The sequence below is a fragment of the Ochotona curzoniae genome, unplaced genomic scaffold (genome assembly GCF_017591425.1).
Source record: "Ochotona curzoniae isolate NIBS_2020 unplaced genomic scaffold, NIBS_Ocur_1.0 contig_430, whole genome shotgun sequence".
Lineage (NCBI taxonomy): Eukaryota > Metazoa > Chordata > Mammalia > Lagomorpha > Ochotonidae > Ochotona > Ochotona curzoniae.
Window position 1 is genome coordinate 18,638,934 of NW_024466219.1, and position 22,383 is coordinate 18,661,316.

Consider the following 22,383-nt stretch of genomic DNA (forward strand, 5'->3'; position numbering starts at 1 on the left):
ACTTGCTATCGCGGGTATATGGATGACCAAGGTTGAACTGCAGCTCCCCGCCCCCACTCTGCCAGCGGAGCCAATGTCAAATCCAGTCCAAACCAACCAGAGCACTTGCCTCTATCTTGATTCCCCACAACGCCTCCCTCCCAACTGCCCATTTCACATCCTTCACTTATAAACTGCATTCACTGGCACAGTAAAGCTAAAACGAAGAAGGGGCAACAAATTAGAGGAGCAGGAAGCCTTTCCCTTCTAGGCAGGCAGGCACAGCCCCCTCCCATCCTAGCCTCGCCCAGCCCCCCACTTTGCTTCTCCAGTGGACCTGGAGACAATCTGGACTTCAAGACTGTTCCCAGAAACAGAGCACCTGATAGAACACCCTGGAGGCAGAAACTGATGCTCAAGTGGCACCTCTGAACAGAGCCAATCATGAAAGAATACAACAAGCTCTAGCCGCTGACTCTGACACCTGCTCTAATCACTACCTCATCCCTCCCCGGACCCTCTCCTCCTCTGCCACCCATGGCCACACACGTGGGAAGAGGACAACCCTTCTGAGTAAACCTGGAAATTTCCTTTAGGTAGAAGCCCCCAGATTCCCACCACGAGGGGTCCCCCCACCTCAGGCTCTCTGGGGCAAAGAAAGCTGTGAACCCACCTTGTCCACAAAGAGGGTGCAGTTAGGACTAGAAATGTAGGGACACACACACACACACACACCCCACCTCGATCTAGGGTCACCTGCCACCACGGCCGTGCCTGGGTTCCCCCCTAGCACGCAGTCGAGGCATGCACAGCTCCGGGTCACCTCTGCCAGATCCCTCCCCCACCCCGTCCCTCTTCCCCCCCCCTCCTCCTTTTCCTGGCGCTTGCACCACGGGCCCTGGCCAGGGATCCGGGAGGCGGGTCTTGGAGGAAAGATATAAGCGGCACCGGACACTGCCAGGTGCCGACTTCCGACTCGCCATCTGGAAGAGCTCAGGCTTCGGAGAAGGAGCAGGAGGACACGAGGCCGGCCGCATCCACGGACGCGTTGACCGCCGCCTAAGTGAGTCCCAGCCCAGGCGCGGGATCCCTTGAATAGCCCTGGGAGCTCCTTCCGCGCGCAGATGGAACTGTTCCTCGGCAACTAAGGTCCCCTTCCCTCTGCTTCTGCGCAGGTGGCCCAGTCCCCCAAGCATGGAAGCCGTACAGGAGCTGCTGCCTCTGGCCAGGGAGATGCTGGCGGCGCGACCCCGGAGCAAGCTGGTGAAGCTGTACGTGCTGGGCGGCGTGCTGGCGCTGGTGGGAGCGGTGATCGGCCTGGTGGAGACCGTGTGTGGCCCCTTTGCCGTCGCCAGCCGTCTCCGGGAACAAGAAGCAGCCGCCACCGAGCTGCGGGCGGCCCGGGAGCGACGCGCGCTACGGGAGAAGGGCAAGCAGCCCGCGGCCGCGCTCTTCAGCCGGGCCCTCTCCAACCGGCTGCACGCCTCATAGGCTCCGCCAGGAGATGGACAGAGACACGCCAGGGGTGAGGACAGGAGGCAGGTGCTGTCTGACTTCTGAGAAGTCAGTGACACCCGGAACCGACCTAGCACGGGGACGAGTTCCGGTTAAGTTTTGCTGCTGTGCAGCGCTGCGTTGAGAAAAAAAGTCCAACACAAGTTGGCTTTGAGCTCTCCGAGTGCACTTAGCATTGCGCGTGAGGGAGGAAGGAAGAGTGCTTTTTATACTATTATTATTGTTGTTGTATTACAGAAAGCACCATTTTGCATTTTAAAATAAAAAAAATGTTTTATATTAGTGCTGATCATCTAATTTCCCGAGAGTGGCCTGGGCTGGGAGCGAGGACGGGGATGCAGAGTGATGGCAAGTCACCAAGAAGTGTCCCTGTCCACTGGGGAGGGTGTGGCTTCCAGAGGATCAGACACCACTTGCTTCCCACCCAGAGGCTCTAATCACACTGCTGCTCTTACCATCATTGCTTACATGTCCACAGAGGGCTCTTCCTTGCTCCGGGGCAGGGGATGGAAGAAATCTGGAAGAGGTCTTAGCATTTTAAGATGAGGTGAATCTACTGGCAACAGGATGAATGGTAACTGAGTGGTCCCAGAGAAGAGCTGCTTCTCCCTCACACCCTTGTACTGAGGGCCCAAGAGTTGATACCACTTTAGTGACAGGTTGAGAGAAAGAGCAGAGAGCAGTAGGAGGGAGGAGGAAAGAGAGAGAATGTGAGTGCCAGAGAACAAGGGAGCTCCCTGGTAGTAGAAGAGGCAAGCTCCCCGATCTGCAGAAACAGAAGAATAATAAACTTCTAGGGATAATAATAAATAAATAATAAACGACTAGGGAGGCGAGCTCTCTCTGGTCCTTGCCTGGCTCTGGCTCTCCACCCTCCCTCGCGGTGACCATTAGGATCACTCCAGTAACCCCTCAAAACAAACAAACAAACGTACAAACAAACAAAAAATCTAGAATGGACAGACAACAAGGAAAGCTTAGAATCAGACAGGAAACGGCCAGCGTGGACCCAAACATGCCTCACTAGGTGGGACACAAAGATTAGTTACGCCTCACTGGGGTATTGGGGATTTCTCTGCACACCCATCCTAAAAAAAATGTACTGTACCTAAACTGATAACTGTATGGAATCAGGTTGAATATAAACCAAAATTGAAATGTCTATGAAGAAGTCACAGGATGTAGTTGAGAACCAGCATTTTCCTATTAACATACTATTAATCAATATCATGTCAATTAATGCCATAAGGTCGTAAATGGTTGTTGATGTTATGTTGGGGCTTTTCATTGATTGGGATGATACTTTGCTGGCTTTACCTTCAGACCAGAGATGGTCTCACCAAGAAATCGTTGAACCCACTAGGACAATAAGACACTGGACGTTATGCTTGGTAAATACTTCCAATGAAAGAACCTCAACTGAATTTGAACTGTGGTAACGCAGCAAGGTGGAGAAATCCACCATGGGGAAAGGGTTCAGGGAGGGGTGCGGGGAATCCAGTGCCCATAACACTGTGTCACATAATGCAATGCAATTAATTAAAAAAAAAAAAAAAAAAAAAGAGGCAAGCTCCCAAGAACATGCCTTTACTCCACTCAGCTTCCTCCCCAAGAGCCCAGGTTACAGGGAAAAGCTCCAGGCTAGAAAAGGAAAAGACAAAAGACCAGTCAGTCATCACCAACTTAAATCCTCTCTCCTGGCTCTCTAAGGAGCCTGCTGAGCAGTAATAACTAACTTGGTGGATTTACAAGACTTGCAACCAAGGAGTCCAGGGCTCTAAAAGGATGACCAGCAGCCCAGGGCTTGAGCCTGAAGGCACTTGACGGGCACTCTCTTTGCATTTTAGTGTTACCCACCCTCCCCAACTATAGACAACTTTACTCCAATCATCAACTCCACAGTTGAATAAATAGATAAATGGCTCCAGGCACTGCCTGATAAGACTGTTGCCAAATCACTCCCCTACACACACACACACACACACACACACACACACACCCCTCCATTTCATTTCACATCTGTGCTCTCTGATCTCATTTCTCTGAATTCTTACAGGGCTTGGAGCCAGGGTCTCACCCTGGAATTTTCTGTTGCTTTGTGGACAGGGCCCTGGCCCTCATGATAGAATCCAGAAATCTGTCAAGTTCCAGATCCCAGGCCGATAGTCCACTCCAGATAATGACCTGATTCTTTGATCAATCCATTGATGATATTAGAGCAATAGTCGTAATCAGAAGGGGAACACTGCTAAAAAGTCTATCTGTGAACCAGTGTCAGGAGACATTTCTGGCTGTCTGGGAGGGAAACCTCTGCAGGTATCCAGGGGTAGACACCAGGATGCTGGTCAAACTTTAATTTTAGACCGTGTCCCCAACCGCTAAGACCTCTCCATTGAGAAAGTGAGTGAAAAGGAAGGAAGGGAAAGGGCTTGCCAACAGCTTGAGAATCAAGGTTCTGAAGTGGTCTCATTAGACCATGTTTGGCTGTGGTGGAGCACAATGAAGTCCTCCCAAAGTTGGGAGGAAAACTGTCCTTGGCTCTATACCATTTGGCGGTTTCATCAAAAACCTAGGAGGGAAGGTTTGCTTATCAATTCTCTTAGTGACTCAGCCCTGGGTGAACAGAGCCAGGATTCCAAACAACTCAGTAGGTTGGAAGCAAGAAGTCAACTTGCCTAACACTGAACAAAGATGCAGCACAGACTCGGGTCTGTATAGCCACAGAATTAGGAAAGCTTATTCCAGCGTAACAACAGCTAATGAGGGCCAGTGAAAGAGCTGCTGAAGCAAGTTAATGCTTCAAGTATTATGCCCAAAAGAAGAGAAGAGCTGTTGGTGCTGACACATTATGCAATCTATCAGCTGAAAAACAAAGAAGGTAAATAAGACTGCTTGGACTCTCCTTCGGGTAGACCTAAAACGTTGACAAAGCTAGTGGGGAAACTGTCTCATGCCACTTAAATTCTTTCTTGATTCATGAAATAGTATCTTCCTTAGGAACTAATTCTGCAAATTAAGTAAGATAACATACACATGATTGTTATTGTTTTGATATTTTGAGACTATTTCTTAAGTTGATCTAACTAACGCTTTTGTCTGTTAGAAAATACCTTAACCTGGTGGATAAACTTAATAGTTCTCAAAACTAGTAATAGTAAGACCCCTCTTATTTACCTTGTTCTTTATAAAATACCATAAAACTTTTACCCATTAATATAAATACATGGCTTTATGCTATATCAGAAACCATCTTGCACTCTGTATAGTCTAATGAAAACAAACAGTAGTTATCAGCAGTATTTATGAGTCTCCACATTCTTAGGAAAAATTTGAATTTTCTTTAGTCCCAGTTATCAGAAACAGTTCAAAGCCTGTTGGTTCTATCAATGACAGACCACCTATCATCAAGCTTTTTAAAAGCTGATCAATTACTTCTGAGAATCAGCCAATCAGGAATAGACCCACACCATCAATTGTATCTTAGAGTACCAACCAGTCAACAAAGAATCATGCTTCTATAGATGGTGTCAACCCTTATATCTTAGAAATTATTCCAGTTCCGGACATTCATGCTCCTCCAAATCTTTCAGCTGTGTAAGACCAGCAGTCCACTGTTCTAAGACACTCAGGAGTAAAGTTCACCCTTCTTGCCATTGGCAGGCGGTTCCGTGCATTTCAGACTTTTGGTAGTGCTCTCATCATTCTTTGACAATTCTGATGGTTCTGCCATGATTGCTTTAATGACTCCTATTTGGAAGGATTTCAGGGACCCCCTGAACCAACAGGTACACTTAGGACTCCTGAACCCTAACCCCATTTGTCCACTACTGGACAAGTGTCAACTATATGAGCTCTGATGACTTAACTGAGTTCTCATTGCCTCTATCATCCAATAAGTCTTCATAGAAGATCATTCTCTCTAGCTTTTAATATATTTAGAAATAATGGCTTACAGGTGCATGTTCTTAGAAATAATCATACATTCCCATTTGCACCATGAATTGAAGTAGCTCAAAGCGAGCCCTCAGCAGAAGCTGAGCAGACACCAGTGACCTGCGCTAGGACTTGCCAGCCTCTGGAATAACCAAATGAGCTGTCTGTCCTTAGAAATTATCCAGTCTTGGGCATTCTGTTATAGTAACAGAAAGTAGAGTAAGACAAGCAAAAAATTTCAAACTAGAGATGAAATAAAAATGAATATAAATGTTAGGAAACTTTCAAAGAGTGGCTGGCAGGACTCTATCTAATATGGCTCAGTGCTCTATCCCCTGTTCCAGGCCCAGTGCCTGGCACAGAACAGGTACTCCCTAATACCAGTTGAAAACTAAATAAATGGATGGAGAGAGTGAATATTTTTACTTATGGTGGTTCATGTCTTGGTTTGGAAGAAGTCAACACGGGTGGGGTATGATGTTCCAACAGCAACTGATGCGAATCAGGGTAGAATTATTGTCCCAACGTACACAGCCCTTATTCCTCCTGAATCCCACTGTGGACTCCCCTCCACCATACACTCATTCATAAATAATTCCCTAAGGAGTTAATTGATCATGGAAAAGGTGTGGACACTCAGGCCTCCCAGAACACACTGGATTGCTAATGTCCCTCCTGATGCGGGAAGAAAAATCTGCCCAAACTGAATTTTTGTTTCAGTGACTTCCTTTCAGGCCTCGCCAGGAATCTCAGGGAGCAGGGCAGGGGCTCTGTCTGGCATGCCCCTCCCCTCCAGCATTTAGTGCTAACAATAGTAATGGATAATTCTCCGGGGCAACCAGGACCGCTTCCAAGCATTGCCATCCTGGGCACTAGCTCGGGGGCTGCTCTGTCCTTTGGGGAGACCTGATGCCTGATGCCTAGGACTGGCCCGGCCTGGCTTCCCTTTGGGGCTCCCTCTGCAGGCGTCTCCAGGGTTGCCAGCTCTGTCCCCCGCTAAAGGGCCTTCTTCCTTGGCCTGGGTTTCACCTTCTTGTATCAGGTGGCACACCAGCTGGTTGCAGTCCCAATTCAGGTCTTCTGACTCCTCCCAGAGACCAACCAACTTCTGAGCAGGAAATCCTGCCCCTCCCCCAAAGAGTGGGAAACCGCAAAGGAAGAGATGAAACAGAAGGAAAGGCAGAGGAAGAGGGAGAGAGAAGAGAAGCGAAGGGAAAAAGAAATCAATTGAAAGAAGTCAGACTTGTTTGAAATCTCAAGGTAAGGCTTTTTCACATCACACTTTATATAGCAGTATGACATTTGGGCCAGGGCTTAATCCTCAGTAGGTGTGTCCCCAAAGGCTACTGAAACAATAAGGCTGTTGAGGTGATTTGGGCTGGGGCAGGGGGGAAAAACTGGGGCAGAAGGCAAATTTCAATGTCAAATGCTGGTCAAAAAAAAAAGTGCCCAAGGAGCTTTCAAACACGTAGGAGGGACGATATGAGAAGACGCAGATGGAGTCGGACGTATGTTACTGGCGCTGAGAGTGTTCTGATCATTTTGGGACAGAAAGTTAAATTAGAACAAAAAAGTTGTCAAAACACTGTTTAAAATTTGCCTGTTCTTTCGGAATCTAACAAAGATTGCAGGTTGTAAGAATTTTTTTTTTTTTTTTGGTTGTTGAAAGATCAGCTTTAGACCGATGACAGACACAAACACTGTGCTGCATCTTGGGCTTGGCAGAGAGGGCTGCTAGCTGCATGTTGCACACAGTTGTCAGCTGGTTTACTAGCCTTGATACGCATTTCTGGAGCTTTAAGCATGGCTGATTTTAACTCAAGAGACTCTGTTCAATGGACCAGGAGAGTCTTGAGTTTGTCCATCAAAAATTCCGCAAGAGCTATTCACCTGTCCCTTAATCCCAGGCCAGCCAGGCGGCTCAGGACACTGACCTTTGGAGTCTTAAAGGGGCCCATCCAGAGAGAATCCCAAGGTCAGGGAGTTAGAGAAGCCCTGACAGGAAAAGGAAATGCCATTCCCCACCCTCCCCATTTACCCAAAGCCTTGCTTGCCATCAGGAGGCGGCATCTTCCAGAGCACTGCCGTGCACTGATCCAGGCACTCGGAGGGATTAAAATAGCTGGGCGCATGCTTCAGACAGCCTCTATGGACAGTGAGGATATGTGCTCACAGCAGTTGGCTTTAAAAGTCCTGCTCCTCCAACTTTCCCAACAGAGCTTAACAATACCTCAGAGCCGCACTTGAGCTACTCTTTGATTGCTGTTGTTGTTGTTTTAGTGCCATATTTCTCTTTGGAGTTTCTGTGAATTAATCAGAGCCGGAAGCTCAAAGGGGAGTGGGAGAGGTCAATAGAGATGGAATGATCTCCCTTGTGCTTTTGCTTGCCAATGTTTGAAAAGAATTGCCTTCCCCTCTTTAATGCAATGTGAAAGTGAAATTCAAACCTTAGTTCTTTCTTAACCCTAACTTTGGTACAACTGAAAGTTCCCTGCACCCAGTGTCTGAGCTGGAACAAATCTTAAAAGTAATCCGATTTAATTCCTCCTGTTGGCCAAGAAAGGAAATTGAAGCTAAGACAAAGAGAGGGCCCAGCACAAGTTCACGTGTGTCACTATTAGAGCAGGATCTGGGACACGGTTCACCTGTTCCCGTCCAAGGACCTTTTCAGAAGTCATCCAAACTTCACAGGAAGGTGCCCACACAGCAGTAGGGTGGGATATTCGAATAACTCCTTCCAACCCTCAAGTAATCCTTGCCTGGCAGAAATAGAATAAATAAATTTTGATAATAGTAAAGGTGTTCTACAACCTGTTTTATCACAGTAAGGAGACCACAGTGTAGAAAGACTTAAGGCAGGTTTGTCTAGATAGAAACAGGATATTCTACCTACCGTTGACTCAGCATTGTCTTCTCATCAAATCCTTGTCTTATTTTCATTTTATAAATTTCACTTTTTTTTTTTTGGTAAAGAATTTATTTCCTTGAAAGACAGAATTTCAGAAAGAGATGGGGAAACGAGGACAGAGATCTTCCATCTGATGGTTCACTCCCCAAGAGTGAAGAGACTGGGGCTGGGTCAGGCTAAAGGCAGGAGCTTGGAACTGCATCCAGGTCACCAACACTGGTGCAAGGGCCCAAGTACTTGAACCATCTTCTGCTGCCTTCCCAGGTGCATCAGCAGGGAGCTGGATCAGAAGTAGAGTAGCCTAGACTCAATGTGGCGCACAAACGGGATGCCAGCACTATAAGTGGTGGCTTAACTCACTGCACCATATTGGCCCCAGATTGTGCTTCAAAGTTTGCTCAGATTCAAAAGGAATAAGATTAATATTTATGAATCCTTTGTTAGTGGGCCTGGTCACACTCTGTACTAACATGGACTTTAACAATTTGGTGACTGCCATGGATTTTACCTCAACAGGGACTCCTGCTCTAGCTAACTCTTTCTTTTTCCCCCTAAGATTTACTTTTATTTACTGAGAAGACAGAGTGAAATGGACAGAGATCTCCCACCTGCCACTTCCTTCCCTCGATGGCTGCCATGACGGGTGCTAGGGCAGGCCAAAGCCAGGAGTCTGGAACTCCATCAGGAAGTCCCCTGTGGGAGCAGGAGTCTATGGGCCATCCTCCCCAGGTGTGTTAGCAGAGAGCTGGATTGGAAGCACAGCAACCAGGACTTGGACTGGCATTTCAGGCGCTGGTTTAACTGCCAGGACCAACGCTGCCAACCCTGCTCTAGTTCTCTCTGCTCACCTGAAGTTCTCCTGACATAGCGTGCTATTTCTAGACTCCTCACTTGAACACATGCAGGTCCCTGTGCTTCCAAGGCCTCTCCCTGGACTTTGGCTCCATTGCTCGTACTTCATCGTCATGTTTTAGCTCCAGGACTTCTTACATAACCCACCCCACACCTCCTTAACATCCTGTGCACACTTTTACTGTAATCATCACCCTCATGTGAATTGAAATTTATTTGCATTTTCTCCTTCCATCTGACTACAATCTCCTTGAGGTCAGATGTCCCATCATTCTTCATCTTTTAGCGTCCCAGAATCTAATATAAAGTTCCAGGTTTATATTATATTATATTTGAAAAAAAAAAACTAGATGAGTAAAAAAACCCAAAATCTCTCCATCGTTTCCTTCCATTAAAGTCATTTTTAAAAGGGTCCCCTGTGGACAACTTCAAAAGGAAAAGATGTCACTCCTTCCCAGACAGGCCACTCCTAAAAAGGCCACCTGGGGTTAAACATGTCACTCTGAATAAGCATTTCCATGTCTGTGAACTATGCTGTTCTCAAGGGGGAGGAGTTGTGTGTTCTGAACCATGAATACGGGGATGGAGACACTGGCAAGTGAGAGAGGTGAGCACCCTTCCAGGAGATGGAAAGTGAACAACAGGGTGGGATGCTTCCAACCTGAGGCTGCTGAAAAGCCCAAGGACCAGCTTCAGAAGGTCAGCCAGAAGCCACCCCGCTAAGAGGCTCCAGGGGATTAGGACTTTGGGAAATTCCAAGACCAAAGGGAGAGATGGGAGTGCAGTCAGAGAACACACAGCCTCCACCAATGCCAGCTGCTGCAGCAACACCAATGCCAGCTGCTGTACCAACACCAATGCCAGCTGCTGCACCAATGCCACCAGGCATCACAGAGGGTGATGCTTGGGGAAGTGACATGAGAGAAAGCCTCCATGTTGAAAGACAAGATCCCTCAAGCTGCCAGAGGCAGAACAGCCCGGCTTCTACCTGTAACCACCCACCCCAACCCGGCCCACAACTATGCAGAAGTAAGGAGTCAACTCTGTGGAAAGGATCCAATCAAAGAGAGAAATCCTGGCAGTATCCAGCATGGTGGCACAGCGAGTTAAGCCTGTGTCAGTGGCATCCCCTAGCAGAGCTCCAGTTTGAGTCCCAAGTATTTTATTTCTGATCCAGCTCCCTGCTAATGCACCTGGGAAGGCAGCAGAAGACAGCCTATGTACCCATGTGGGAGACCCAAATGGAGGCCTTGGCCTGGCCCCATGTTGTGGCCATTTGGGGAATGATCCAATGAATGGAAGATCTCTTTCTGTTCATTCCCTCCCTCTGTCACTCTGACTTTCATACAAACCAATCTTTAAAAAACAAAGACACCATGGCATAACACGATAATCCTCGGCTCCAGCATCCCAAAGGGGTACCAGTTCAAGTCCCAGCTGCCCCATTTCTGATTCTGCTTCCTCTTGATAGCCTGGGCAAAGCAGTGGAAGACAGCCCAAGTGCTTGAGTCCCTGCAGCCACATGGGAGGCCTGGAAGAAGCTCCAGGCTCCTAGCTTTGGTCCTTGCCAGTTCTGGTTGTTGCAGCCATTTGGGGAGTAAACCAGCAGATAGGAGATACTTGATAACTCATCTTTTAAATAAAAAATAAATTTTAAAATTCTTTTTTTTCTCCAAACTTTCCCAAAATAAAAGAGTCACATTCCTTATGGAATGGACCCAGCAGGTGCCCCTCACCCTGCACCAAAGCGTCTCATTGGCAATGTTAGAGGCTCCGGAGGCTCACAAGCATTCCAGGCAGAGAAAAACAGTCACAAACAAGCATCAGGAATCTGAACAGGAATTAGACTTCTCAGAGTCAATACTGGAAGCTAGAAATGGAAATGCAGTATGGCTATGTCTTCCAATTCTGAGAGGGGGGAACAAAAAAAAACAAAAAAAACCCTCCATTCTAGAAATCCACACTTAGCCAAAAACACCAAGGGGCAGGTGAAGCAAGGACATGCAGACCGGAAGCGCCTGCCAGTGTGCCTGTGGCCAAGGAGTGACGAAGGAACACCCACATAAAGATGCTAAAAATGTGAAATATCATTCCTGCACGCCAGGTCTCAAAATAAACTCCCAGCCATTCATAAGGAAATCAAACAGGCAAGAGAGAAGTAAGAGTCCATCCTGGGCAGTGTCAAAGAAATGTCCTCAGAGAAACTGCCCAAGTACCCAGTCCTCTGCAGAGCAGGAAGAGAACTCCAGGAGGGAAGTCTCCAAGAAAACAAAAGGAGCCGGCAGACACCCGGTGAATACAATCTATCTGTGTTTATAGCTCCTGTCAGGGAGCTGGCAAGGAAGAAAATGAACCAATCGGACAGGTGATTATTAACTGCAGGGGAAAACAACGAGAGCACATGACACAGCTAGGCTGTAAACACTGATCCTTCGAAGAGTGGTTAGTCAATGAGTGAAAGTTGCAGCGTTCCAGTAAGAGGAAGCTAAGTGGGGTACAATGAGTGTTGCATGCAAAGTTCCAGTATTCTTCAGTCGGAAAGCATTGAGTAAATTCTAAACTTGCAAAATGAAGAAGTACCAGAAAAAGTGCATTGTTTGAAAATATGGAGTTGGTTCCCAGGAAGCAAAAATAAATCTTTAACTTATTCATTTGAAAGGCACAGCAATAGACAGAAAGAAAGGGAAGCTTTTATTTGCTGATGCACTCCCCCCAAATAGCTGCAACCATCAGAGTCGGGCCAGGTGGAAACCAGGAGCTAGGAATTCCGCCAGAGTCTCCCATGTGGGTGGCAAGAACAAGTCTGTGGGTCATTTTCTGCTGGGTTCCCAAGTGCATGAACTGGATGAAACGTGGAAATGCTGGCACCTTAACCCACTGCATCATAATCCTGCCCGCTCCCCCAATTAATATTTACAAGTGATTGGTTGTGAGTAGGACTAAGGCTTAGGGAAAGAAAGAAGAGATTACGATAATCTGTTAGCATTCTTTTGGTGCCATGTGACTTTTTCCAATAAGATGTATTTTATCCATTTGAAAGGCAGAGAGACAGAAGGACAGAAGGAAAGAGAAACAGCTCTTCCACCTCGGTTTATGCTCCAAATGACTGCGATAGGCAGGGTGTTCGGCCTCCCCAGCGGGAGGCAGGAGCCCAGGCGCAGGGAGGCTGTCCTCTGTTCCCTGAGCAAGAGCTTGCAGAGCAGCTAGGACTGCAACTGTATCTCAGGTAGGGATGCCAAGTGTCCCCCCAGGAGGTGGCTTCACTTGTGCCACAATGCCACCTCCGCCAAACGTGCCTTGTAAAACCCACCTCATGTATTATACTGCTAACTTTCAAATTTTATTTAAAAAAAAAAGCAATAAATGGCTCTGTCACACCAGTCATCTTCCAGCTGCTATGTGGATGTTTGAAGCCATTGCCCTAAGTCTCAAACAAGGTCCAACAGTGGCAGTTCAAGGATATACCTAATTACCAAAGGCACAAGCTCACCAGTCCATTCTCATCTTGGTTCCAGTGAGCTAAGGAGCAGCAGAGGGGACCAGAGTCAGAGAGCATTGAACACAGTGGAGCAGACTGTATCCAGGGCAGCTCGAGTAGGGAGGGACTTCAGGCTAGAACTGGGCTGGATTCCGAGTGCAGCAGGAGCAGGAGAGACGGTATAGGCAAAGAGCAAGACGCTGATTGGTGGATGGAAAATCACTAAGAGGAAACATAGGGGTGGAGGGAGCAGTGAAGAGCTGCTGTGACTAAACTGACCCAGCAGGCTTCCGGCTGAAGACAGACCAAGGTGATGGGGCATCAGTCACCAGGGTGGGGGTTGGAAGGTGGGCGAAGGATGAAGAGTAGCTTAGGTAAGGAGGATGATCACATATTGACGATGGGGAATCGTGCTGCACTGACTTAGCAGGGCTCTTTGCTAAAATTGGATCTTACGAAGAAGTGCACAGATGGGCCTAAAGAAGGTTTAAGGAGCCTGACTCAAATCTGGCCATGCAAAGAATCTGTTTGTCTAGAGCTCTGTACAAGCCCCCATAGTCCTGTGTATACCCTGGTTGCACCTGACTCAACAGGCCTTGATGGGGTCTGAGAACCTGCCCTCAGCAATCCAGATCATTGTGGAAGGTCCTGGAACACCCTCCCACACCCAGCTGGAGCAGAGCTATGAGTGTATGAAAGGAAGCTGGGCAGTCAGCTGATATGTACTCAGTCTGTGTTCACTGCTTCTGCATTGTGAATATGTCCGTTGTGAATATATATCAGGTGTCTTTGCCCCAGTCCCCTTGCCCACCCCGTACGTCCCCCCCACCCCCCCGCACACTCCACTCCCACAGCCTTCATCCTATCTTAACTCATAATTTGTCTTGACTACAGAAAACATTTGCCAAAATTCTAATGCCAGTCTGTGGGTTTAAAGCCATGCAGTGGGAGCTTTCTCTCTCTGCCCTGGAGCTCCCTCTCCTGGCAGAATCATGTTAAAACTTCTAACAACCGAAACTCCAAAACTGACCATAGGTTCCTTTTGGGGACATTTTCAGGGAGCTGTTTCCAAACTCCCCAAATTCAGAAACCTCCCATCAGACAGAAAATGAAAACTGATCCTGGGAAATATGCCAAAGTGTTCTGATCTTTAAGGTGTGACTGTCTAAAGAGCAGGAGGGGACCATGATGACATCCCAGTGAGAAGGAACAGTGCACCTGGTGGTGAGGGACAAGAGGGCTTAGGTGGGGAAACCATGTTCATCCACCTGCCAAAACTGAAAGGAGGGAAGCTGGTTAGGCCAACAGTGGTGCTGAGGCTGCAGCAGGCAGCAAGGGTTCAGTATCCACCCTCTTTTATCTCTTTGCCATGCACCATGTCACCCAGAATCAGACACAGTAAATCGTGTCCCCTGGTGATTCTGTCCTCCATTGGGTCTTCACCACTACCTCTTCCATAGCGCTCAGCCTAGCCCAGTGTCCTGCAAAGAGGAAGTGATCCAGAGCATTGAGTGCAGGGCTGATCCGCCGCTATGCCAAATACAACCCCCCCCCCCCCGTTCCCCCCCATCAGCTGAGCGAGCTCCAGGCCCCGCCTCGGCACCATCTCCTCCTGCTGAAGCTAAGTCCCACATCTCCAGTTGCTGCTGAACGCCAGTGTGTTCTTGTCACTCAGCACCCTCCTGGACCTCTCCCATCCCCTTCTGCTCCCAGGTTCCCCCTCATTCTCCTTCCCTGAGTGGTTTTCCACTTTGACTCAACCTTTTTTTTTTTTTTAATTTTTATTGGAAAGTCAGATTTACAAGGGGGAAGGAAAGACAGAGAGAAAGATCTTCCATTCCACTGGTTCACACCCCAAGTAGCCATAACAGCCAGAGTTCAGCTGAGCCAATCTGAAGCCAGGAATTAGGAGCTACTTCTGGGTCTCCTTCAAGGGGTAGGATCCCAAGGCCTTGGGCTGTCCTCAACTGCTTTCCCAGGACACAAGCAGGGAGCTGGAAGAGAGGTGGAGCAGCCAGAATCAGAATTGGTGCCAACATGGGGTCCCAACACATGCAAGGTGAGAACTTTAGCCTCTAGGCTACCACACTGGGCCCTTGGCTCAACTCATAAAACATTAGTCTATTATTTCCTTCCAACCTTTCAGCTCTCTCCTTAGTGGTCTCATCTGCTCTCAGGACTTCAACTCTCATTTACATGATGGGTTTTTCCTGAATCAAACTTTAACTTGGACATCGTCCTGCACCCTCCTGCTCTTATCTAGTCACACCTCTAGCCTAGACCTTTTCCTGAGCCCTAAACACCTGCCAGGCACCTGCTAACAGACTCACTGACACGCCAGGCCTCTGCCCTCCTGGAGCTGTATCTAGAGGGAAAGATGGACCAATGTGCAGGTGGGAATAAAGTGTTGAGTGCTGTGGAAAGACAAAAGTCCGGTGATTGGCAGTAGCTTGACTCTCCATAAGCTCACAAGGCAGGTGTGAATCTGAAGGATAAGGTGTTGCAAGGAAAGAGAAGAGGTGAGATCCCTGGAAGTGATTCTTGAATAATCATGAAGCACTAAGGAGACAGCTTGGACTTTGTCCTAAGGACATTGGCCACTGCGGCCCTTGAAGCAGAGAAGTGCACCCAGGCGCCTCCGGTGAAGAACTGGGTGGACGAGCGCTCCCTTGGAGCCTTAGCAGCAGCAATCCTCATGCCGCAAATTGGGGGATAGGCCCACTGAGTTTTCATTTGATTCTCAGACTTCACAAATTGTCTGTTTTCACTTATTTCATTGTGCATACCAAATACTCAGTAGCCTTTTTAAAAAATAAATACGCAAGTGGATTTGAGATGGTAAGACAGATGAGTGAAAAGGTTGTTCAAGCAGAAGACAGTGGGGTCTGAGTTAGGACAGTCATCATAAAGAGGCAGAACTGGCTGGATTTGGTGACTGGTGGAACATGAAGATCTAGTGAGGGGGATGTAAAGGACTCCAAGGGTTCCGGATTATTAATGGGACACAGCAAAGCTACCGATTGACATGGAGATCACTAGGGTATTGTGAGTAAAAATACGGAGCCATTGCAAGTTAGTTTGACAATTCTTGAAAAGTCAAAGATAAATTTACCATACAAGCTAGCAATGCCACTCCTTGGGTATATTCCTGAGATAAATGGTAGCATTCGTGATAATGATTAAAAAATGGAATATTCCAAAGATCTGTGAGTTGGTGAATGAACAAACAGAAGGCGGTGTTATCTGTAGAGTGGAACAAGGTTTGACAAAAAAAAAAAAAAAGAAAGAAAGTGAAGCTCTCAGCTGTGGTACAGTGTGGGTAAACCTCAGAACATTATGCTAAATGGAACAAGTCAAGCACATACTGTAGGGTTCCTCCTGGCTCATGGCTCAGATCAGCCAAGCGTGGGTTCTTGTGGCCATTTGGAGAGTGAACCAGCAGATAGAAAAATATCTCTCTGTGTCAATTCTGCTTTCTCAATAAAAATAAAATAAATATTAAATATATTTTATATACCTTCATATATATAAGTAGATATTAAAAGGTAACTGAAGTCATGAGAATGAGAGAAATGACACAGGGAATAGAGAGAAAGGGGGTGGAAAAGAGCAAAGTTATGGGCCCAGCGCAGTAGCCTAGTGACTAAATCCTCACCTTGTGACCATGGGGATACCATGTTGGCACCAGTTTGTGTCCTGGCTACTCTACTTCCCATCCAGCTCCCTGCTTGTGGCCTGGGAAAGCAGTGGAGGACAGCCCAAAGCCTTAGGACCCTGTACCCACACGGGAAACCTGGGGGAGGCTCCTGGCTTCAGCTCAGCTCGGCTGGCTCCGGCTGTTGTGGCCACTGGGGGCATGAACCAGCAGACAGAGGATCCTTCTTTCTGTAGCTCCTTCTCTCTGTATATTATGTATTTCCAATAAAATAAATCAAAAAGAAAAGAGTAAACATAAAATCAAGGACATCTTCAACATGAAAAAAAAAAAATCCAACAGGGATGAAAAGCCCACAGAGAAAACCCAGGGAATGAAAGAAAGCAATGGAGAAGTGGCAAGGGCTACCGAGCGGGGAGGGATGTCTAAGCAGAATGTGAGAGAGCACACGCGGTGGGGGGATCCAGGCAGACAAGTCTCTGGGATAGGGCCACACCCAGCATGTCACCCAGGGGAGCAAAGGGAGCAAAGGTGGACAGCAGCTCCTGAGGAGCACAGACGATCCAGAACTCTCTATGTAAGGCAATGGGGTATGAGGGCCGGCAAGCAGGCTGTTTTCTGAGAGGAGCTGAGGAGGCCACCCAACACAGCTGCTTTGAGACGGGAAACTGATGCCGGGACAGCAGTTTCCAGCAGGTTCCAGCAGGTTCCAGGCCCTCACAGAAGTGGCTCCTGCGTACTTCCCAGACCCCCGTCTCTCCACGTAACCCCACCCTGTGAGACTCAGGGAACCCCGCCAGATGGAGCTCTTGGCAGTTTCCCAAACATGTCATTTTCTTTCACACCTCCTTCTATTTTCTCACAAGATTTCCTGTGCAAAGAAACCTTTTGCAAACCAATAACACACTCCCCACCACACCACACCCCCACACTCCTAGAAACCACACACACATTCCTGGATCCAGCTCAGTGCTGGCTCTGATCCTTCCCAATTTACCTGGGGCATCCCGTGTGCACTGGGGTTAACCTTTTCGGGGAAGTCTTCCCTATCTGCCCACCCCACAAATGGAGTGGGCCACTTCCGCCTTTGCGCCCTTGCTATGGCCATCCATCCGTGCTCCAGCAGCACTGTGCCTTTCATTAATTTCCACGTCATCTTCTTTACGGCTTTATGGGCATTGCATTTTTTTTTTTCTTTTCATTTGTAGTACCTGGCACATGGCAGTTGTCTAACTAAATAACATCTGGGAGATGAATCCTCCACTCGGCTGCCACGTGCTTTTGCAACTTTTTTCTCTCTAGGGAACTGTCTGTGGTCAGGCTGCTGGGCGGCATTGTGGTGAACGGAGACACGAGCGTGAACAGTAGCCAGGGCCCAGGAGGTTTAATCCACACCCAAAGCACAATTTCTCAGTGTTCTCAAAGCCTTACAGCTCCTTTAAGGTTATCAAATAAAACAGGACAGCCAGTGAAATCTGAATTCCAGATAAACAACGATTAACGGTTTAGTCTAGGCGTGCTCTTTGCAATTGTTGAGACAGAGGGACAGATGAGTGTAGGGAGACATAGACAAACAGGTGATAGCTAACTAGATAGATTCAGCAATCCTTAGAAAAGCATTTTGGGGGCCAGTATTATGGCACAGGGGGCTGAGCTCACAGCTTGTGGCATCCCTTACCGATCCCAGCAGCTCTGCTTCTGATCCATCCCCCATGCCTGGGAAGGAAGTGGGTGCTGGCCCAAGGCCTTGAGCCCCTGGACCCACACCAAAGACCTACATAGAGTTCCAGGCTCCTGGCTTCTGCTGACGCCAGACCTGGCTATGGATCATATTTGGGGAATGAAGGAGTAGGGTGAAAGAGCTCCCTTTCCCCAAATAAATAAACCTTTAAAATAAAAAAGTAAAGCCCTTTTTTTTAATTAAAGCATTTGCTGTTTACTTGAAATTCAAATTTACCTGCGCATCCTATATTTCTGTTTGCTAAGTCTGGCAACCTTACAGGAAAGTGACTTCCTTCTACTGCTGCAGTGGCTGGCACCTTATGGACACCCCACCACCACCCACGTCTATCCCAGACTGCCGTCCACCTTAAATGTCAGACTGGCCAATCAAGAAAAAGCAGTGGATGGGGCAGAATGGTGGGGTTCCCATGCTGGAGTCAGTCCTCTGCATCTTAATTTGGATTTTCAAGAGAGAGAGAGATTGATTGAATGATTGATTGGTTGATTGATTGTGGTCTCTCCCATGGCAGCTCCTTCGTACTTCACCAAACATTCCATTTAATTACTGTGTGTCCTTCTCTCCTCTGGGCTCAGATGGGAGTGCATGGGAGCTGGATCAGCCAAACAATCCAAGGAAACTGTAACTCTAACTTGTCTAACATTGTCTGAGGGCAGGGATTAGACCAAAAAGTCCTAAACTCGCCCAGGCACATGGATTCCCAGGAGGCTGCCTCCCCAGTGCCCTGAACCCTGACCACACCTGCCAGATTGGGACAGGACAGCACAGGGGGACAGTGTACCTCACCAACCTCCCAGGTGTCCACCTCCAGCAAGGCTTCACAGGGCTGAGTAAATCTGTCCAGTGACATTGGCAGAAAAACGGACAAATGGGAACATCTCCTCCTGCCTCTAGGTATACAGGGGAGGAGGAGGAAAAAGATGAGGTGGATGGAGTTGGTGATTTGTTAAAAATGATATGAGACAATGGCTGCTTCTGCAGCAACTGGACCAAAGAGTCCATCTTGGCAGTTGAGACGCAGATAGGAGTCCTGCCTCTCTTCCCCACAAGTCCCTCATCTCCCTCCGCCCTGCATCAGATCCCAAGGGCGGGAGTGGAGAGGGGCGCAGATGGAGAGGGGAAGTAAGGAGGTGGGGGGGCAGGTGTCAGGTGAGGGAGAATGTTCTGTATTCTAATGTAATGCTAAGGTTCTTTCTGGCGTCAACACTTCTCCCAGGAAGGCAGCACCTCTGAACACTGGGTGTTCACTCATTCCTTTCCCCTGGAGTCTGCCCACTGCGGCCCCTGCCCACATGGTTCATTTTCAAAAGAGGCTGCTTTCTGAGCACCTGAATAAACAGGGGAAGCTGCCATGGAAAGGGAGGTGTTCATCTCGAGATCTCTGTGTTACACCAAATGCACCACAGTGTCCCCCCCAGCACCTCCTCATCCCGGCTGGTCAACTCCTACCAGCCATTTAGATCTGCCTCAGGGCTCCCCAAGCCCTCCTCTTTGTCACCTGCTCTGAGCCCCATTTACCCAGGCAGAAAAGATGAAATAGGGGAAAGGGGAATTCCTGGCTGGGACTCTGGTAAACATTCCTGGGTTGTGGCAAGCCCACTCTGCGTGCGTCCTTGGAAATAGCCAAGTCGTGTCTAAGATCCCGACTGTAGAGGGTCTGTGCCATTACAGAAGAGGAGCAGGGCACATAACTTGGTATTCTTGCCAAGGGCAAGGGCAAAGGGATGTCACTGGATGGAGAAAACTGCACACACAACAAATAAGAGGTGAAACACTTGCATGTCTTTTTGTTTCTTTTTATTTATCTGCTGATTTATTAATGTGTTGAGGAAACCAGGAAGAGGACTTAAGGGATGGAGTAGATCTGTTCAGATCAGAATGCTGAATTCCAGTGCTTTTCCTGGATTGAATTCGGCTCCAGGATGACAGCAATTTTCCCATTGCTGCAGCAGCATCTCAGAAACACTAAAACAGCCCGAGTTGATTGAATAGCCATTTTTGGAGCAAGGCTAGTGGGAAATGGGGAAAGGCAAAGATGAAAAAGACATAATCCGTGTTCTCTAGGAGCTTACAAACTAATGAGAGGACCAGCCGTATAAATACAGTGGCTTTTGTATCTATTACATAATACAGTCAAAGACTGGTCCCCAGGGGCCCCAAGACCCTTCCGGGTATTTGGGAGGTCAAAGATATTTTCATAATCATATGAAGACATTTGACTTCCCCAGAGGCTACAACACATTTGATCATACATCCCCGACTGCCAGTGGACTCCATACTTCTGTACTCCTGAGTTTAAAAACACCTTGTCCTAGCTTCTATTTTCTACTTAGCAACATAATAACCATAACATAAGATGTACAGATGCAAATTGATTGGGGTTTAGGTGATTTTTAAGGATGCAAAAAGGCCCCTAGACCAGAAGGTTTGAGCACCACTAATTCATTTCCTCCATCCACCATTACGCGATGTTCTGTTTCTCTTCAACGGCTTTTACATAACAATGTTGTCATCCAATTCCATGAAAATCACTCTCTTGGGTGCTTTTTCCCATACCTTGTTTTCCAGCATGATAGCCACTTTGTGTCTTTGGATTTAGGGATGTTTTTGGAGGCAGTGTGATGGAAGCTGGGCTGGGTTTTTAGGTGACTCAACCATAAGCAGTCATGATTACATTTGTTTCATGTCCAGTTCCCCTACAGCTTCTCTGACAGCGTTGTTATTTTCGCTTTGTTTAGATTTTTGTTTTCTGTAGTGGGTTTTTAAGTTCTTTCCTTTCTGTCAGACAGTAAACTACCCGAGCCTGTCCATCTTTCCATAATTTCAGCATCATATTTTAAAACAGCTTTCCATGGCTTCCCGTAATTTTAGTGTTGATAGTACAGTATTATGAAAATAAACCTTATACTTTTACCCTCAAGGGATGAAAATAGAGTCTAGTCTGTAATGAATCTTGGTAGCAGAAAGTCCTTTATGAAAATCATGCCAAAATGCCTTGTATTTCTGACACTATGAAATTCAATTTTCACTTCGATTTTATCTTTTGCTATTTTTGTCCTCCATGAACCTTGAGCTCAATCCAGCCCTTAACTGTACTCAAATCCTCATCATTTTCTGCAAGTGAACTCCCCAGCTGTGGGCCTTTGTTGACAAAATGTTTCATCTCCTCTGGGTCTTAAATTATGTTTTCTTTCTCTGAAGTGAAGACTCACCAAATGTTTCCAAACACTGTTCACGGATATCCAGACTCAGTTTCTCTTAACCTTGTAGAAATTCCAGTGCCAGCCCCCTCTCTCCAACCCCAGACCCTCCTCCAAAATGCTGACATACTTATTAGCATCCTTAGATTGTCCCCCGATTCAGTGGCAACTGGCAGGATTCAGGATTTGTTCTGGAATGGGGTAGCTTTCAGAATTTGGTTGCTTAGTTTTGCACTGAAAAACTTAATCACTGGCTAAATCATCTTAAATCCTCTCTTTGGAGGATTGGTCCTTAATGATTTCTTGCTGTGGTTGGCTGTGCCAAGGTGGTTGTATCTATTTCTGAGATAACAAATTCTACTTTGCTAGGAGCTCCTCCCCGCCCCCTTTATTATTACTAGGTCTATTTTTAGAGAAGATGTGGGTGCCCCACAGTAGTTTTGCTTCACAGTTTTTCTTTCGTGCCAGATCTCTTCCTAGCATCTTCTGTATGTTTCGTATGCCTCTACACCATTTGCCAGGCCAGTGTAGTGGCTTTGTGCCTTTTTGGGGCACTCGTTATTTCTTCTTTATTCTCTGTTAAATTAATAAGGGTATATACGTTCTGTTGTACTTGCCCGAGAGTCTTGAACCAGTCTTGGTTTTCCCGCCATCTGGGTTCTGGCTGGCTTGCAATTTCTCTTTGATATTGCAATAGTTTTTCATTGAACTTGAGTGTGGGACTCCTAAGGCTGGTTTGCTTTGATTTATTTTTTTTTCCAAGATGTGAACTTTTTTCTTTTCCCTTGAGCTTATTTTGCTGTTTTGTGCTGTTATTTTTAATTGCTTCCGACTGGGGGTGGGGCCGAGAGTGAGATTTGGCTTCAGTTTGGCTCTCTTCGCTATTACTCACATTTCCCCCCAGAAGCCGCACATGCAATCCTCGCTCCCTGCCTTGGACAAACTACTTCTGAAAGGCCATTGATCCTGGCGTAAAGGGTGTCAAGAGGGAGATGGGCCTGGGCTCGGGATTCTCAGGAATCCAGTCCTGTACAGTCATGAGCTTGGCCATCTGGAAGTCTCCTCTTGCTCAATGAAATGGAGTAAACATTGTCCATTATGAAATCCACCACACAGGCTGCC

General features: G+C 47.3%; 2 protein-coding genes across 2 annotated transcripts in view; both read left to right on the forward strand.

Annotated features, from left to right (window-relative positions):
• The first annotated feature begins 855 nt into the window (after nucleotides 1–855).
• Nucleotides 856–1,773, forward strand: G0S2 (G0/G1 switch 2). The gene is made up of 2 exons (XM_040985288.1): nucleotides 856–1,042; nucleotides 1,155–1,773. The coding sequence occupies exon 2, from the start codon at nucleotides 1,174–1,176 to the stop codon at nucleotides 1,468–1,470; it is 297 nt and encodes a 98-aa protein (XP_040841222.1). The 5' UTR covers nucleotides 856–1,042; nucleotides 1,155–1,173; the 3' UTR covers nucleotides 1,471–1,773.
• Nucleotides 1,774–6,595: 4,822 nt separating this feature from the next.
• HSD11B1 (hydroxysteroid 11-beta dehydrogenase 1) overlaps nucleotides 6,596–22,383 on the forward strand; it is a 41,352-nt gene continuing 25,564 nt past the window's right edge. The window contains exon 1 of the mRNA XM_040985289.1: nucleotides 6,596–6,687. The gene's annotated coding sequence lies outside the window, so the exon portion shown is untranslated. The remainder of the gene's footprint in view (nucleotides 6,688–22,383) is intronic.

Coding starts and splice junctions, on each gene's coding strand:
- G0S2 (XM_040985288.1), top strand. CDS start 1,174: ATGGAAGCCGTACAGGAGCTGCTGCCTCTGGCCAGGGAGATGCTGGCG.